Source organism: Hyla sarda, chromosome 4 (assembly GCF_029499605.1).
Source record: "Hyla sarda isolate aHylSar1 chromosome 4, aHylSar1.hap1, whole genome shotgun sequence".
In the NCBI taxonomy this organism is placed as follows: Eukaryota; Metazoa; Chordata; class Amphibia; order Anura; family Hylidae; genus Hyla; species Hyla sarda.
In genome coordinates, this window is record NC_079192.1 from 150,487,402 (window position 1) to 150,505,481 (window position 18,080).

At 46.1% G+C, this 18,080-nt stretch overlaps 2 protein-coding genes across 3 annotated transcripts in view; one reads left to right on the plus strand and one right to left on the minus strand.

Annotated features, from left to right (window-relative positions):
* MNS1 (meiosis specific nuclear structural 1) overlaps positions 1–10,280 on the minus strand; it is a 32,996-nt gene extending 22,716 nt beyond the window's left edge. The window contains exons 1-2 of one of the 2 annotated variants that reach the window (XM_056572386.1): positions 10,144–10,280; positions 4,143–4,358 (exon numbers count right to left, since the gene is read on the minus strand). In XM_056572386.1, coding sequence (XP_056428361.1) covers positions 4,143–4,358; positions 10,144–10,149 — 222 coding nt within the window. In that variant the 5' untranslated portion in view covers positions 10,150–10,280. Of the gene's footprint in view, positions 1–4,142; positions 4,359–4,828; positions 4,945–10,143 lie in introns of those variants that run through there. The other variant, XM_056572385.1, reaches the window with a different exon arrangement.
* Positions 10,281–10,397: 117 nt separating this feature from the next.
* On the plus strand, positions 10,398–17,324 carry LOC130368566 (zinc finger protein 140-like). Its single transcript, XM_056572387.1, has 2 exons — positions 10,398–10,534; positions 16,678–17,324. The coding sequence occupies exon 2, from the start codon at positions 16,736–16,738 to the stop codon at positions 17,153–17,155; it is 420 nt and encodes a 139-aa protein (XP_056428362.1). The 5' UTR covers positions 10,398–10,534; positions 16,678–16,735; the 3' UTR covers positions 17,156–17,324.
* The last annotated feature ends 756 nt before the right edge of the window (positions 17,325–18,080 follow it).

Sequence of the window (18,080 nt, forward strand, 5' to 3'; positions counted from 1 at the left end):
AAAAAGGCTGAGATTCACACCAATGAAAATAAGACCGCCAGGTATGGTGGTAAATCTTCGCAGAGGAAGGCTTGCGAGCCCTCAGCATGGTGCGAATCACTTGGGAAGAGAAACCGTGGTCTCAACCTCCACGCCGTCAAAAGCCGAGGCGGTAAATAGGGGTTGCACAGGGGACCTAAGATAGGAGGTCTGGGCGAGAGGGAAGGCACAGTGGTAATTCGTTAGGAGCATGACCGCGACGACGTACCACGCCTGCCGGAGCCAGGCTGGGCCACTAGAATGGCGGGAACACCCTCTGCTGTGAGTTTCCTCAGGACTCTGGAATGAGAGTAAGGGGAGGAAACAGATAAGGTAGGGCGAGGCCCGACTAAGAAACAGATAAGTTAGGGCAAAGCCCGACCAAGAGGGAGTAATACTGCAATTGTGGCGGGACGAGTAGAGGTCCACGCCTGGAGGTTGCAGGTCACTGCAAACACCTCTGGATGTAGGGAACACTCGCCTTGGATGGCAGAGGACAAGCTGAGACAGACCCACCTACCAGTTGAGTATGTCCAGAATGAAGATCGCTGAGATGGTCGGAAACTTGAGTTCCGTCCAGAAGGGAATTTTTCAAAGAAGCAAGAAAAGATAGAATTGCCCTAGTCCCAGCATGTTGATGGGGAGAAGGGCTTCTGGGGGGGACCAATGCCCCAGACCGCTTGGTCCTTGAAAACACCTCCCCAGTCCAACAGGCCGGCAGGAAGGAGCGCCCCTGAAAGGCAGGGGGGAAATGAAGCCACCATAGAAGGGACCGACAAGACTGTCGGGAGAGAACGATCTTGCAGTCGAGAGACAAAGGGGACCTGTCCTACCGGAAGAGAATCACCAGTTGAAGAGGTCGGTGATGAAACTGGGCGAATGGCACGGCCTCCACGGCCGCCAACAACCGACCCAAGACAGTATTCAAAAGTGAATGGAAACTGGAGCAGGATGCCGAAGTTATCTGACTCCTCACAAGAGGCCGCGTCGAACTGGAGCCCCAGGGGAGGTTGAACTTGTCACGATTAACCATCCAACCGAAGAGAAAACAAGGGTTGGAGGTTGAGACTAAGACTCCCCAGAGTCTGGGCCCTGGTTGGAGCACTGATCAGGAGGTCGTCCAAGAAAGGAATCACTGAAACAACTCTTGTCCGAAACAGGGCTATCACAAGCGTCAGGTCCTTGGTAAGGACCCGCGGAGTAGTGGCCAGACTGAAAGGGAAAGCCACAATAGAAAATGGCTCTCCGGGAATTGCAAAGCGGAAGTACCGCTGATGACTGGGAAATTTTGGAATGTGGAGGCAGGCATCCTTGATATCCACCGAGGGAAGAAAAACTCCCCTTGAACCATGGACTCCAACACCGAACGGAGATACTCCATTCGGAATGGGAAGCAGAAGATGCTGGTGGAGATGCTCGAGAACCAAGATTGGGCGAACAGCAATGCACGTCTTGGGGACCACAAAGAGGTTGGAATAAAAAACCTTGAAAATGTTCCCCTGAAGGAACCGGGACAATTACTCCCTGGATGAAGGTAACTGGAACGCGCCCCGAAATGCCTCCGCTAGAGAGGAGGACCGGGGGTCCGGGAAAGAAAAAAGCAGGGAGGCAAATTCGACCAACCACCCGAGAAAAGTCGGCGGGTGGGGGCGACCCCTCAGGCCGAGGTAGGCCTATGGGTGCCTGATGGGGCCGCAAAACGGCAGGGACACTTAGCCGACCTCCGGGATGGACGGGTTAGGAAGGAGGGAGCCCTCTTCCCGTAAAGGCGCCTGGCTGGACCATTGTTTGTACCAAAGGTCCGCAGGACCGGAAGGAGGAGGACTTCCGATGGAAAGTGGTTCTGCGAGCCTTATCCAGAGGTATAAGGAACTCTTTCCGCCCGTCGCCTCACTTCTTGAAGGCAGTGTCCGCATTCCAGGCTATAAGCCCCATGGAGCGAAGGAGGGCGACCAGGTAGCCTGTGGCAAAGGCAGCACTGCGGCTGCGCATGGAAGCAGAACCCAGAAAATCTCTGGCGTAGGAGCATCGGAGAGCTAGTCTAGCTAAATCCCCTGGAGGGATCCTGAATACTACCCTGGCGGAGTTGGGAGACCATACTGAAAGGCATCTGACACCCAGGCAGAAGCAAAAGCAGGAAGAAAGGAAGAACCTGCCGTCTCAAAGGCAAATTTTGCCAAAGTCTCCACCTTCTTGTCCGCTGGATCCTTGAAGGCCTTTGCGAAGGGATACCGTGCTTGAACCTTCTTCGTTTTCTGAAACTTTTTGTCAGGGTGCCTTCAGGCCTTCAGCCTTCAGCGTGAGAGCTGAATGTCTTGGGTGTCGGTCGGGCACGAAGAAACGAGACTCCTGGAGACACGTCCAAAGTTCCTGGGTCCTCTAGATGAAAGGTGTCTCTTATGGCCGAAACCAATGAGTTCAGCGTGTCGGCAGAATCCGAGCGGTCCTCCGACCGTACATCCATGATGTCTGTGCCCCCTCAAATCGCAAATGGGGAAACAGTGAACGCTATGTTCCTGAGTCCCCACCTGAAAACAGGAAAATAAAAGGAAATAAGAAACTAAACGTCCCTAATCTAGAAAAATAAAAAAAAGTTAGACCAAGTCTGGGGAAAACCCAGACCAGTGTCCATCTCCTGCAGACACTAAGCTTAAACTGATTACCTCAGGCTCTGTAGGTGGGTATATCCTGCTGGGAGGAGCCGACTTTTTGGTTTCCATAGTGTCAAGTCTCCTAGCAACAACAGCATATACCCAAGGTCTGTGTCCCCCAATGGAGCCGATAGAGAATTTTTTTTACGGTACAGGATCATTATTAATTATCCTGTACAGAAACCAGTGTAAATTTGATACTGCTGCATGGGTAACTGTCTGAACTATTAAAATAAAATGATAATGATTCACTAATATTTTAATAGTTCAGACAGTTAGCCATGCGGTAGTATCAAATATGTAAAAAAAAAATATTATATATATATATATATATATATATATATATTTAACTTTTTTTGTATAGCAATAGGAAAAGGGGGAGCAGTTAATTAAAAATTTTTTTTTACTTTACTCTTTTTTATATATCACTCCTATACACATGGGGGTATGTGCAGACTGCAGAGCATTGCACCTGACCCATGTCTGTAGTAAAGACCCATGTACTACATACACACCGCTATACCCATGGGGGTATGTACAGAGCATTGCATCCTAGTGTCTGTACTACAGACACAAGGGTGCAATGCTCTGCACATACCCCCATGGGTAAAGTGGTGTGCATTGCACACTGTACTACAGACACAAAAGGTGCAATGCTCTGCATATACTGCTATACACATAGGGGTATATGCAGAGCATTGCACCCTTGTGTCTGTAGAAGACACTAGGGTGCAATGCTCTGTCTGCAGTCTGCTCTGCACATAACCCCCCCATGGGTATAGCAGTGCAGTGCAGAGCAGACTGCAGACACACACGGATGGAGGCCCTGGGAGGGCCGCAGCACAGTGAGTGTGTGCTGTATTGGAACCTCAACCTGCCGTACGGGGGCCCTGGAGACGGCGGCAGGTGGCAGTGGACGGTGGCAGAAAATGGAGGGTCACTGATCCTCATGGGCTGAGTGGGAGAAATACAGGTAAAATGGTGGCGGGGGAGGAGACAGTTAGGAGGAGAAGCAGCCTTCTAACTGGTAACACTGATTGGAGGGTGGAGCTGAGAGTTTCAGCCTGAGACTGTCACTGAGGCTGCTGCGGGATTTTTGGGACTCGCGTCTGACCGCCCGCAGCAGCCTCTTGACCCCGGACAACAAATCGGGCAATTATTCGATAACGGGATTCGTTGACAACGAATCCCGTTATCGAATTAAATAGATTTTATCGATTAATCATTGCAGCTCTAATGTAAACCTAAAGAAAAACACATAAAATGTCATGATTCTAGGTTCTTATGCTACCAAAGAACTCAAAGGGTATCTAAAGTGAGAAAAAAAACAACAAAAAAAAAAACATTTGACATGTCTTAGTGACATATGAAAAGCTTTCATCAGTGGGGGTCCAGGTTCTCAGAACCCACCAATGAAAAGTTCTGATATGTTGCTGGGATTTTTTATTTTAGTTACCCTTTAACATCTCTTACTTGCTGGAGAGTTTCCTCAATCCTTCTCTCCTGTTCTTCATCCTGCAGTCTCCTCAGAAAGCGTTTTTTTTCCACACGTTCCTCACTCTTTAGGCAAGCTTCCAACTTCTGTTCTTGGTTCAGTTTCTTAATCTGGTCTTCCCGAATAAATTCTTGGCGCCTAGCTTCTGCTATTATCTTCTCCCTCTGACCATAAGTCACACCTCTCTTTGAAACCTTACAGGATAAACATATGTTATTGTATGCAGAGATGTATGGCTCAGAAAATGTCTTATATTGTACTAAATTCATAAAATCAGGGCTTGACAAATTTGTTAAAAAATCTAGGAGCCAGCAAAAAAAGTTAGAAGCCAGGATGCTGAATGTCACGTAACTTACCTCACGTAATGGGATGTTATATGATCAATCATAAGTGTCCCCTTATCTCTTCCTGTGTCAGTCATTAGTGTCCCCTCATCTGCCCGTGTGTCACATTCATTAGTGTCCCCTTACCTTTCTGAATGTCACAGTCATTATTGTTTCTTCATCTCCTCCATTAGTCAAAGTCATTACTGTCCCCTCATTTTTCCCGTGTGTCATAGTCACTAATGTCCCCTCATCCCCCCCCCCACCCTTTTTTTGTCCATTAATCTCACGCCCTGTGTGTGTCAAAGTCATAAGAGTCTTAAATAAACTGTTATACTTACTTTCTTCTCTGTTCCAACACTGATCTCCCATTCTACCATGCTGAACACCGGATGTCATCAGCCAGCACTCCAATGTAAAGCAGCCGATGTCTTCGGAAGGCACTCTGGTGTGACGCGTGACGGCCACAGCCAATCAGCAGGCTCGTCAAGTCACTCCGGAGGGTCACAACGAGGCCGCTATTTGGCTTCTGCAGTCACCTGACGTCTGCTGCTCCTATAACACTGGAGTGCCGACTGCAGGCAGAATGGGGGATCAGCACCCAAACATAGGTAAGGTGGAGGTAAGTAAAACATTGAGACTTACAATATTACACACTAAATATCCAAACAAGGGTAGTGAGGACCTTGTTCACAAGAGTTTACAGACTATGAGAAACGGGACTGAGACAAAAGGCAGAAAAGTGCTTCATTGATTCAATGGTCCATCCATGTTTTATAAATAAGGTAGGCTACATAAAGGTGGGCAAACCAGTCACCAAAAGTCTAAAGTACATAGAGCATAGAAAATGAGAGGTTCAGATTTTAAAAGATGTTAGTGTGAGATCATTAGCAGAGCGGAGAGAACGTGTAGGATGGTAGACAGAGGTGAGGGAAGATATGTAGTAAGTCGGCCTAATACTTCTGTAATTGCCCACTAGCCCTTGGTTTAGCTTATCATGCACAGGTAGGTTAGTGTTAGGTCCCATGCCACTTGAGAAACCTCAGGTATGTCCTTCATATAAGGATACACTGGCGAATGTCTCAATTTTAACATCAGTGTTGAGGGATAGTCAATGACATTGTATACATCTACCACAGTAGTGCACCTAAATTCCTGTTTTGTATTATTCTAATTGTTACACATCCACACCGTTTATCTGGTGTAGGATTCTATTGTGGCACTTGTAGTCCGCTGCAGGCATCCTCCATTGTATGCATTTTTATGCTGGGGATCGCCCTTAGCAACAGACTACAAGGGCATGATCTGCTCCCCCAGTATAAATGCACAACTGCATTTGGGGTAGAGCACCTCCAGCCATTTGAGACCACGTTTTTGTTGTTGTTTAAACTTTATACTTGGAGGTGTATAAACTCCATATGTAATGCGCCTTGAACATTTTCTAGGCAGCATTAAGGTTCACCTGTGAGGCCATGCACCTATATCAGCCAACTTGGGTGGGGCTTATAGTCTGCCTGTAAGTCAGCACCTAATGCTGCTGTAATTGCCCACTGGCCCCTGGTTTTGCTTATCACGCACAGGTAGGTTTAGTGTTAGGTCCCGTACCACTTGAGAAACCTTGGCGTTGGTGTGCGGGCTCAGGTATGTCCTTCATACAAAGATATACTCGCTAATGTCTCAATTTTAACATCAGTGTTGAGGGATAGCCAATGTCATTGTTTACATCTACTACAGTAGTGCACCTAAATTCCTGTATTATGTAGGGAGGTGCAGCAAGCTGGAGAGATTTATTGGTGAGAGTGAGTTTTTTTTTACTGTATTCTGGACTGAATTGGTAACCAGTGTAGCGACTGGCACAGGGGGAGGCATCGGTATAACTGCTGGAGAGGAAGAGGAGTCTGGCTGCAGCATTGAGGATGGACTGGGGAGGGGAGTTTAGAGAAGGGAAGGCCTATCACTAAAGAGCTACAATAGTCAAGGCAAAAATGAATCAGAACAGAAAGTTTTAGTGGCCTTAAGAGGAGTCTGGCTGCTGCATATATTAATGAGTAGATTTTGGAGAGGTTTCTGAGGTGCACATTTAGCCATGCGCCTCTGAGCAAGTCACTGAGTAGTGACGGAACAGGACCTGTATTCTTAATATATCTCTCTTGACCATGCACTTTATATAACTTATTTTGGATATTTTTGCAGCTGCTAGATAATTTGTGCAATACTGTGTTCCCTTGTGTGCTATTGAGCATAGGGGTTTACATGTGCAGAGGCAGTGTTACATTGTGTATTGTAGGTGTCCCTGAGGGGATATCCCATTAGCTTAGGGATTCCCTCTATGGCAATAGGGGGGATGTGGGTCACCTGCCCCCCCCCCCTTGTTTTTATGAATAGAGTGCTGTATATTGTCATATTGTGTTTGTACTAATAAAGAACCTACAGTATATGGTTTTGGTGTGCGCACCATTATGTGTTCATGCTTTTCTATGCTAATGTTGTTCCTGTTTAACTTAAACACTGGTAGCACCCATTTAGGTATATATTTTTAGGTTGTGTGTAAAAGGGTCAACAGTTGGCTGCACAGGACCAGTCCGGATATGGTTTTTTATTTCAGTAATGGAGAAGCGATACCTGGGTGTCTTTGGTGTGAGAGAAGCATGTGTTGTCTATAGCACACACTCTGATGCACAGAGAGCCAGGGGGCGCCGTTCTGGAGATCGCGGGGGTCTTACTGCTGGGTCCCCCATGATCAGACACATCCCCTATGTAAACCCTATAAAATACCATGTGTGATCCCAGCCTACCCCTGTATGTAGGGTCCTGCTTTTTCAAGGACTTTTTATTAGTCATAACTAGGGATCAACCGATTATCGGTATGGCCCATAATCACGATTTTGGGCATTATCGGTATCGGCAATTACCTTGCCGACACTACAGGAAGGATGGATGGCCCGGACCACCCTCCCCGGACGGTCCCTGCAGCAACTGGGAAGGCGAGTCAGGGTTCTGGGATGGACAGGGGTCTGTATAATATACTATACCTACAGTAGGCCCTCCAGCTGTTGAGGCTCTCCAGCTGTTGCAAAACTACAACTCCCAGCATGCCCGGACAGCCAACGGCTGTCCGGGCATGCTGGGAGTAGTAGTTTTGCAACAGCTGGAGGCACCCCTAGGTGCAGCGGGGGGAGCGGTGGCGGTGATAGGTCTCAGGACCCCCGGACAGGCAGGGGGAGAGAAGCGGGTGGCGGCGGCAGCCTATAGCACCGCAAAAGCCACTGCAGTGCATTGATTTAAAGTGCCCGCTTTAAATCAATGATCTGCAGTGGTGTCGCGGGGGGATAAATAGCCGATAACTTATACCGGAATATCGGTATAAGTTATCGGCTATCGCCCCTAACCTCCACCGATTATCGGTATCGGCCCTAAAAAAACGATATCGGTTGATCCCTAGTCATAACCATTTATGTCACATGAATAAGCTATGCAGTACACATCTGACCAGCGGAACAGGCCTACTGAGAATGGGGGGGGGTCCCAGCAATCTCTTCTTCACAGAGGGTCCTATTTATATGATAATAAAAGTTAAGTCTGAGATTAAAACCATGCCACATCTGTCCGCAAGATGTGTGCAGCATCTCAGGCCTCATCCAGTGCAATAGATAAGAGTAGTGCTGTTTCTGGAGGAAAGCATATTTCTAAGGCAGTGTTTCCCAACCTGTTTGCCCCCAGCTGTTGCAAAACTACAACTCCCAGCATGCCCGGACAGCCTTTGGCTGTCCGGGCATGCTGGGAGTTGTAGTTTTGCAACAGCTGGAGGCATATGGGTTGGAAAAGGTTTTCAGGTGAAGAAGTCTTGGATATGCCAAGGGCAGAAACACTATGTAGCCATAGGCTCCTATTGACCTGATCGGGTCCTTTTGTCCTCAAAGTGGCATGGGTTGGCATATCTCCTACATATAGGAAAGAATATAGTATGGTACTTTTTTTTTTTTTTGCATTGCGACCAATGGCTAGCATACACATGGCTATACAAAGGCCTATGTCAGGGCACCCCCCCAAATGTATACCTCCGATGTATAAAATAACCACAGTGTGAATAGTGGATTAGACCTGTACGAGCATGTGAACACATCAAAAAAAATCCAAGATTAGAAAACACAGCTGTATTCTTCCAGAAACAGTGCCACTTTTGTTCTCAGGTTGTTTGCGGTATTGCAGCTTAATGCCACAGCTGTAATGCTACACATAACCAGGACAGGTGTGTCACTGTTTTTACAAGAAATACTTTTTAAGGCTGCATTCACACCACATTTTTGCAATACAGTTCCCGTATTAGTTTTCAATGTGAAAACCGTACGGAACCGTATTGAAAACCGTATGCATTGACTCTCCATTGAAAACCGTATGCCAAAAGATGCATCAGGTTGTGTCCGTTCTACATCCTGTACGGTTTTGTCGTTTTTTGTTTTTTTTTCCCCGTACCCAAAACCGTAATCTACCACAGTTTTTGGTCCGGGTAAAAAACTGTATTAAACCGTATAAATTTTTTTAAACATGGGAGTCAATGGGAACCGTACAGAACCGTATTTGCATACGGTTCCATCCGGTTTATGACTTTGCACAGTTTTTTTTTTCTTGGAATTTCAATCAAACAAGTGAAACTTTATTCAAAATGGAGTGAAAAGTTAAAAACTTATAAGTTTTTTTTTTCTTTAAAAAAACGGATGCAACCGGACATCATTTTTCAAACCGTATATGGTTTTTAATTGTATACGGGTTGAAATTTGTACACACGTTTTGATAGTACTACGGTTTTAGGTCCGTGGTGTGAATGCACCCTAAAGTCAGGTTTTGAGGAATCCGTTTTTCATGAAAAACCTGAGACGGGAACTGTTTTGCAAAAAAGTAGTGTGAATGCAGCCTAAGGCTGGGTTCACACCACGTTTTTCAAATACGGTAACCGTATACGGTTTTCTGCAAAAAAACTTATACGACCATATCCGAAACCGTATGCATAGAGAATGCATTGTAAACCGTATTCCAAATGTTGTGTACGGTTGCATCCGTTTTGCCTCGGATACGGTTTTGCCGATTTTTCAACCGTAGGCAAAAACGCTGTCGACCACGTTTTTGCCTCCGGTTGGAAAACCGTATGCGAACCGTATGCGGTTCTTTTAACATTGTTGTCTATGAGAACCGTACACAGAATTTCAGAATACAGTTGCACACGGTTTTTCTAATCCGTTTTTGGAGTTGACACATGCGCAGAAGGAATTTCAATAGAACAATAGTAACTTTATTAAATTGCTGGAAAACTAATTCCAACAAAAAAAGCAAAAACGTTGGCAAAAACTGATGCAAACGGATAGAACAGTACAGGGAAAACCTTATACGTTTTAATTTGGAGTCATACGGTTGTATAAAGTTGCATAAGGTTTTTGCCATACGTTTTTTTAGCGGAAAACCGTATTTGAAAAACGTGGCGTGAACCCAGCCTAATACTGCATACCGCCTTTAATTTCAGTCCCTTTTATTATTGTATCTAATACTACTGTATACACTGCTATACCCCCAGTTACATTATACACGGAGCATTCTGTATTACAGACAATACATCACTCCTCACAGGATCCACTAACCGACCCCCCCATAGGTTTTCATTTACCATCATTGCTGCTGACTGCCCGCGCTTCTCTCGGTTCCGCCACTTCACGGATCCTGTTTGCGTACGTTACTCAGGTAACCGAGTCTCCAAGGCTTTTCCACGCCCCCTTTATCACACGTGACCTACTGTTACTCGTCCCATTTTCGCTTTGAAGCGACACAGGCCGCCATGATTTTGGTTTCCCGGCGAGCGAGATCAAACATCATCAAAATAACATTACATTTAACGTTACATTATTGTACGAGCGCCACCTAGAGTGCGCCGCGCTCTACTTCGCATTCAAGATCACGTGACACCTCGGGCCATCCTATAACAGACGGGCAGTTCCCAGCATGCCTCTGGGTTTCCAGAAGAGTTTGCGGAAGTAGCTGATCGCGTGGGTTTTATGCAAGTATGTCTAGGAGGGCAGCTGTAAACAAAAATAAATCTGTGTAAATGAGAAGCTACGTTGCCTATAGCAACCATTCACAATGCTGTTTCATTTTTCAAGAGCTCTGTATGAAATCTGCACTGTGATTGGTTATTATGAGTGACTGGTGTTTTTCCTTTTACCCCCTTAAAGGGGTTGTGTGCTGCCCTGGCTTTCGGAGCTCCGCTCGCAGCGTCTGGAAGTTCATTACTCTGAACGCTGTGTGCAGGCTTCTGTGTTTGCAGCCCCCTTGTGATGTCACGCCTGCCCCCTCTACCAAAGTCTATGGGATGGGGGTGTGACAGTGGTCGTGCCCCCTTCCCATAGACTTTCGTTGAGGGGGCCGGGCGTGACGTCATACGCGGCGGCCTCGAACACGGAAGCCTGCACACAGCGTTCGGAGTAATGAACTTCCAGACGCTGCGAGCGGAGCTCCGAAAGCCAGGGCAGCGCACAACCCCTTTAAGGACCTGCCCATTTTTTGCACACCTGACCACTGTCACTTTAAGCATTAATAACTCTGGGATGCTTTTACTTTTCATTCTGATTCCGAAATTGTTTTTTTTGTGACATATTCTACTTTTGTTAGTGGTACGTTTTTGCCCATAGCAACCAATCAGCTCGCTTCTTTCAGTTTGCAGGTGCCTTGTTAAAAATGAAAGAAGCGAGCTGATTGGTTGCTATAGGCAACTTTTCCTCTGGACAGGTTTTGATAAATCTCCTTAAATATGTCTACTTTATATTTTCATCATAAAGTTGACATGTTTTTACTTTTGGAAGACCTCAGAGGGCTTCAAAGTTCAGCAGCAATTTTCCAATTTTTCTCAAAATTTTCAAAATCGGAATTTTTCAGGGACCACTTCAGTTTTGAAGTGGATTTGAAGGGCCTTCTTATTAGAAATACCCCATAAATGACCCCATTATAAAAACTAGGGATCGACCGATTATCGGTTTGGCCGATAATCACGATTTTGGGCATTATCGGTATCGGCAATTACCTTGCCGATAATCCGATAATGCGACCGCCCCCCCACCGCCCTGGCCCCATTGCCTCCCCCATCCCTGGTTTTATAATTACCTGTTCCCGGGGTCCACGCTACTTCTGGCTCCTGCTGCGTCCTGCGTTATGCTGTGCGCAATGACGAGTGACGTGACGTCACCGTCAGTGCGCACAGTAACGGCTCAGGAGGACGCCACCGGAGCCAGATGTAGAGTGGACCCCGGGAACAGGTAATTATAAAACCGGGGATGGGGGAGGCAATGGGGCCGGGGGGGGGGGGGGGGGTGCGACGCGGTGCGGTGGGGGGCGGTGGCGGTGATAGGACCCCCGGACAGGCAGGGGGAAAGAAGCAGGTGGCGGCAGCGGTCTATGGTACCGCAAAAGCTGCTGCAGTTCATTGTTTTAAAGCACCCGCTTTAAATCAATGATCTGCAGTGGTGTCGTGGGGGGATAAATAGCCGATAACTTATACCGGAATATCGGTATAAGTTATCGGCTATCGGCCCTAACCTCCACAGATTATCGGTATCGGCCCTAAAAAAATATCGGTTGATCCCTAATAAAAACTGCACCCCTCAAAGTATTCAAAATGACATTCAGTAAGTGTGTTAACCCTTTAGGTGTTTCACTGGAATAGCAGCAAAGTGAAGGAGAAAATTCAAAATCTTCATTTTTTTACACTCATGTTCTTGTAGACCCCGTTTTGGAATTTTTACAAGGAGTAATGAGAGAAATCTGGTTACAAATTTTGGGGGGCTTTTTCTCCTGAGTAAGGAAATACCTCATATGTGTATGTCAAGTGTTAGGCGGGCGCAGTAGAGGGCTCAGAAGGGAAGGATCGACAATGGTATTTTTGGAGAGTGAATTTTGCTGAAATGGTTTTTGGGGGGCATGTCGCATTTAGGAAGCCCCTATGGCTCCAGAACAGCCTTTGGCTGTCTGGGCATGCTGGGAGTTGCAGTTTGGTCTTCCTAGTGGTTGCCACAGCAAAGATCACTTTACTTTCACTTTCACGCAGCACCCTGTTACCATCAGCCCCCGGAGCATGTTCGCTCCGGGTCTGATGAATGCCGATCACGGGGCCGGAGTACAGTAACCCCCTGACATGCGATTGCCCCGACATATGATCAAATCGACATACGATGGCCTCTCAGAGGCCATCACATGTCAATGTCGGCATCGACATACGATTCTTTTATATATCAGGGCCATCGCATTAACTGCTATCTGACAGCGCAAAATGCTTAAGCTGCTGTCGGATAGCAGTTTAAGCATCCCGGACAGGTTCACTAACCTATCCCCGCTGCTCCGGGTCCACTTCGCGATCCTCCGGCGTTTTCTGCATCTTCTCCGGGGTCCGGGCCTCGCTTTCCGGCGTCGTTATTACGTCGCTGCACACGCCGTCCCCGCAACGTAATAATGTCACCAGAAAGTGAGGCCCGGACACCGGAGAAGATGTGGAAAAAGCTGGAGGATCCCGAAGAAGACTCCGGAGCAGCGGGACAGCATCGGGAGCCCCTGGGACAGCATTTGGAGCGGTGAGGACGTGGTCCGGAGCGGCGGGGACAGGTGAGTATAACTTCCTATACTTTACATATTTCTGCACGAATCCCTCAACATACGATGGATTCGACAAACGATGGGTCGTTTGGAACGAATTATCATCGTATGTTAAGGGACCACTGTATTGTGAAGTCACGGCTCCGCCTCTGTGTGACATCACGCTCCGCCCCCTCAATGCAAGCCTATGGGAGGGGGTGTGACATTTTCCATAAATGTAAAATGATTTAAAGGAAACCTGACGGCTTTCTCCCCCCCCGCACTAACCAGCGGTACTGGCTGGTAGTGCGGGGAACCCCGATGCTTACCATACCTGGATCTGCCCCGCCGTTCGGCCGTAATCTTCTATTTTTGCATCGGCCGGGCTAACTGGCACTCTGACGCCAGCGTTATTGGCCACAGCGCCGCCCAGCTCATCAATATTCCTCCCCTCCCTCTTCATTATAGAGCGGGGAGAAGAGGGAGGGGAGGAATATTGATGAGCTGGGCGGTGCTGCGGCCAATAACGCTGGCATCAGAGTGCCCGGCCGGTGCAAGTTAGCACCTAACTAGCATATTCCGAAAACAGAAGATTACGGCTGAACGGCGAGGCAGATCCGGGCACGGTAAGCATCAAACTGATCAGTGTCCCCTGCACTACCAGCCAGTACCGCCGGTTAGTGCAGGGGTTGCAAGCTGACAGTTTTCCTTTAAAACCACAACCCAGGACTCTTCTCCCTGTTTCTCATGTTAAAGGGAACCGGTCATGCTCTCCGTCAGCAGCATATGTTTAAAGATCCAGGACAAACTCCTAGTCAGACAGAAGCAATCGGAGGCAGAATTTTAGTAATTCACATAGTGTTTGCATGGAACTTATGGAAAAATTTTTTTTGCTATTGCACTCCTTATGGTAAATAAAAAAATCTTTCTGATGTACTTTGTTAAAAAAGAAAAAAGTTTAACCCATTAGTGACTCGGCCTTTTTTTGCAATTCTTATGCATTAATAACTCTGAGATGCTTTTATTCTGGTTCCAAGATGTTTTTTTTCGTGACATATTCTAATTTAACATAGTGGTAAATTTTCGTCGTTACTTGCATCCTTTCTTGGTGAAAAATCCCAAAAATGTCATGAAAATTTAGCATTTTTGTAACTTTGAAGCTCTCTGCTTGTAAGGAAAATGGACATTCCAAATACATTATATATTGATTCACATATACAATATGTCTACTTTATGTTTGTATCATAAAGTTGACGTTTAATACGTTTTGAAGACATTAGAGGGCTTCAAAGTATAGCAACAATTTTCAAAATCTGAATTTTTCAGGGACCAGTTAAGTTTGAAGTGGATTTGAGGGGCCTTTCTGTGAGAAATTCCCCATTATAGAAACTGCATCTCTCAAAGTATTCAAAATGACCTTCAGAAAGTCTGTTAACCCTTTAGGTGTTTCAAAGGAATAGCAGCAAAGTGAAGGAGAAAATTCTATCTTAATTTTTTTTACACTCATGTTCTTATAGACCCAGTTTTTGAAGGGGTAAAAGGAGAGAAATCCCTCAAAAAATGTGTAACCCAATTTCTCTCGAGTAAGGAAATACCTCATATGTGGATGTAAAGTGTTCTGCAGGCGCAGTAGAGGGCTCAGAAGGGAAGGAGTGACAATTGGATTTTGGAGAGTGAAGGCTGTGCAAATGAAATTACATTTTTTCTTTTTCACAGACCATTTTACCAAAAATCTGTCAGACCCCTGTGGGGGTGTAAATGCTCTCTGTACCTCTTATTACATTACGTGAGGGGTGTAATTTCCAAAATGGGGTCGTGTGTGTGTCCATTGTTCTGGCACCATGGGGGCTTTGTAAAAACACATGGCCTTCAATTCCGGACAAATTTGTCTCTCCAAAAGCCCAATGGCGCTCCTCTTCTGGGCATTGTAGTGCGCCCGCAGAGCACTTTACATCCACACATGGGGTTACACTTTTTGGGTGGCTTTTTTTTTTTCCTATTTTCCCTTGTGAAAATGAAAAATTTAGGGTAACACCAGCATTTTGGTGAGAATTTGTATTTTCCCCATCCAACTTTAATGAAAATTCGTCAAACACCTGTGGGGTGTTAAGGCTCACTATACCACTTGTTAAGTTCCGTTAGGGGTGTAGTTTCCAAAATGGGGTCATATATGGGTATTTTTATTTTTTTACTTAATTTTTTGCATTTCTCAGAACCACTGTAAAAATCTGCCACCCCTTTGCACATCACCAATTTAGGCCTCAAATGTACATAGTGCATGCTCACTCCTGAGCCATGTTGTGCACCCGCAGAGCATTTTACGTCCACATATGGGGTATTTCCGTACTCAGGAGAAATTGCGTTTTTTTTCCTTTTAGCTCTTGTGAAAATGAAAAGTATGGTGCAATACCAGCATGTTAGTGTAAAAATGTTAACTTTTTTTACACGCACAGGCTGGTGTAGACTTAAACCTTTCCTTTTCATACGGGGTAAAAGGAGAAAAAGCCCAACAAAATTTGTAACACAATTGCTCCCGAGTACGGAAATGCACCATATGTGGCCCTAAACGGTTTCCTTGACATACAACAGCGCTCAGAAGTGTGAGTGTCATGTGCATTTGAGGCCTAAACTAGGGATTTGCATAGGGACGTACCCAGATGCAAGCGTTAGGCCATATTCACACGGCAGTGTTTCCTCAAGCGGAATTCCACTTGAGGAATTCCTCTTCAAATGAAAGCTTAATACACTTCTATGGGAGGCCACACTCCCATTCACACTGAATTTCCGCTTGGTTTAAACCTGGTAAACTGGACCAGGGTGCACGGGTACGTCCTGGGTCCTTAAGTACCAGGACGTCAGGGTGTACTTGAACGCCCTGTGTCCTGGATGGACCCAACTTGGCACACAAAGTCTAGATCTTGTTTGACACGGACACCCTTAATAAACCTCTTAACTAATTTGTACTCGGCTAGAGACACCCCTAGAAAATTTTAAAGAGCTGTCACCTGCACTCCTACAACAACTTGATAAATCTACCCTACAATCCCACGTTATACAGACCTGTATTGACTTCTGTGTGCCTATGGGAGGGCCCTGTACAAGAATATGTAGGCCAATTCTACATGCATACCCGTAGTGGGCGCCCTTCAAGGGGTACTCTGGCTCTAGACATCTTATCCCTTATCCAAAGGTCTGATGGTGGGGGTCCCGCCGCTGAGGATCCCAGCAATCTCTCCTGTCACGCCCCCTCTCATAGGTTTGCATTGAGGGGGCGGGAAGTGACATCATGATACTCTGGCCCCTATATCGTGAGTCATCAGACAGAGAGCGTTCTTCGCTCTGAGGCTGATGACAAGTGAGTGCTGCAGGAGAGATTGCTGGAGACCCCATTGGTGGGAACCCCTCGATCAGACATCTTATCCCCCTCATCCTTTGAATAGGGGATAAGATGTCTAGGGCGGAGTACCCCTTTAATGCATTACCATAAAGGAAATGTAGACATAGCTTTGGTTAGATAACACTTTAAGAATTACATGTCTAAGAATTTTGAAGACTTTTTAATATGTTTTGTTGTCTTGTTTCTCAGAATACAAATATTGCAAGTTCATAACCTCAGTCCACAAAAAAGCTTCAAGCTGTGTATTATGGATACGGAGAGCCAACCTTCTTCCGATATTGATGAAGAAATGGAAGATGGTAACACATCTGCCAAAATACCTAAACAGAATGGAAGTGATGAACACAAGAGAAAAACAGGTGTCGATAATGAGTCCTCCATACGTGGAAATAAAGATTGGTTAAAATATATCAAAAAGAAGAAGCAGTTTATCTGTAAGGAATGCGGGAAACGGCTTTCTGATGGCCCATCCTTTGAGAAACATGAGCAAAGGCACCTGGGCATTCAAACCACAGTGACCTGCTATGAATGTGGAAAACAGTTAAAACGCTCTTCATTAAAGAAACACCAAGAGCTGCATCTACGCCAGCATAACAGCCCCAAAACTGTTTCAGTGAAAGCCATAAAGTGCAGAAAGAATGGAAAGAAAATTCTGAAAATGTTGTAATGGGGAGACTGAGGTGTTGAAGAAAGTTTCCTAAAAAGAACAGTTGTAGTCATTTTTTTTTTTTTTTTGCTAAAATATATAAAGTTATATCTGCAAGCCTGTCCTATCGGAATATTTACATTGGATTGTCATCACTAGTCATGGAAATAAAGAACTGTCTCAAATGGTTTTTCCAGGGTTATATATGTGGTAAAATTGCTTGTTGAAGCTAGGGATGATCTTAAAGGGGTAGTCTGGCGCAAAGACATCTTATTCCCTATCCAAAGCATAGGGGATAAGATGCCCGATCGCGGGGGTCCCACCGCTGGGGACCCAGTGATCTTCCACGCCGCACTCCGTTAGAATCAGTCATGGCTCCGCCCCATGTGATGTCACACTCCGCCCCCTCAATGCAAGCCTATTGGAGGGGGTGTGACAGCTGTCACGCCCCTCCAATAGACTTGCATTGAGGGGGCGGAGCGTGACGTCACCAGGGGGCAGAGCTGTGAAGTCGCTATGCTCCGTCCTCGTGGTCGAGGTGGACTCAGCCTGAGGACCTCCAGCGGTTCCGGAAGCCACTAAAGGTGGGTGCTGAGTGGTAGATCCCAGGAGTCCCCAGCAGCGGGACCACCGCGATCTGACACCTTATCCCCTATCCTTTGGATAGGGCATAAGATGTCTAGGGGCGGAGTATCCCTTTAATAGTTTGGTTCTCACGCAAACCAATAAACACATGGTCAGCGAAAAAATATTTATGCAAAATAACCTAATGAATACAAGCACATGTATAATGTACACAATGGCCCTCATTTACTAAGAAAATCGGGTTGTAAGTCTATGTTGCTTTCTTACCCGACTGCTTTTTTCCCCTGGTATTTATTATGTCGCATCCTGTTTGTCGCACGTGGGTTTTGTAGGTTTTGGTTTCCAACTCCTCTGAGCTGTC

Coding starts and splice junctions, on each gene's coding strand:
- LOC130368566 (XM_056572387.1), top strand. CDS start 16,736: ATGGATACGGAGAGCCAACCTTCTTCCGATATTGATGAAGAAATGGAA.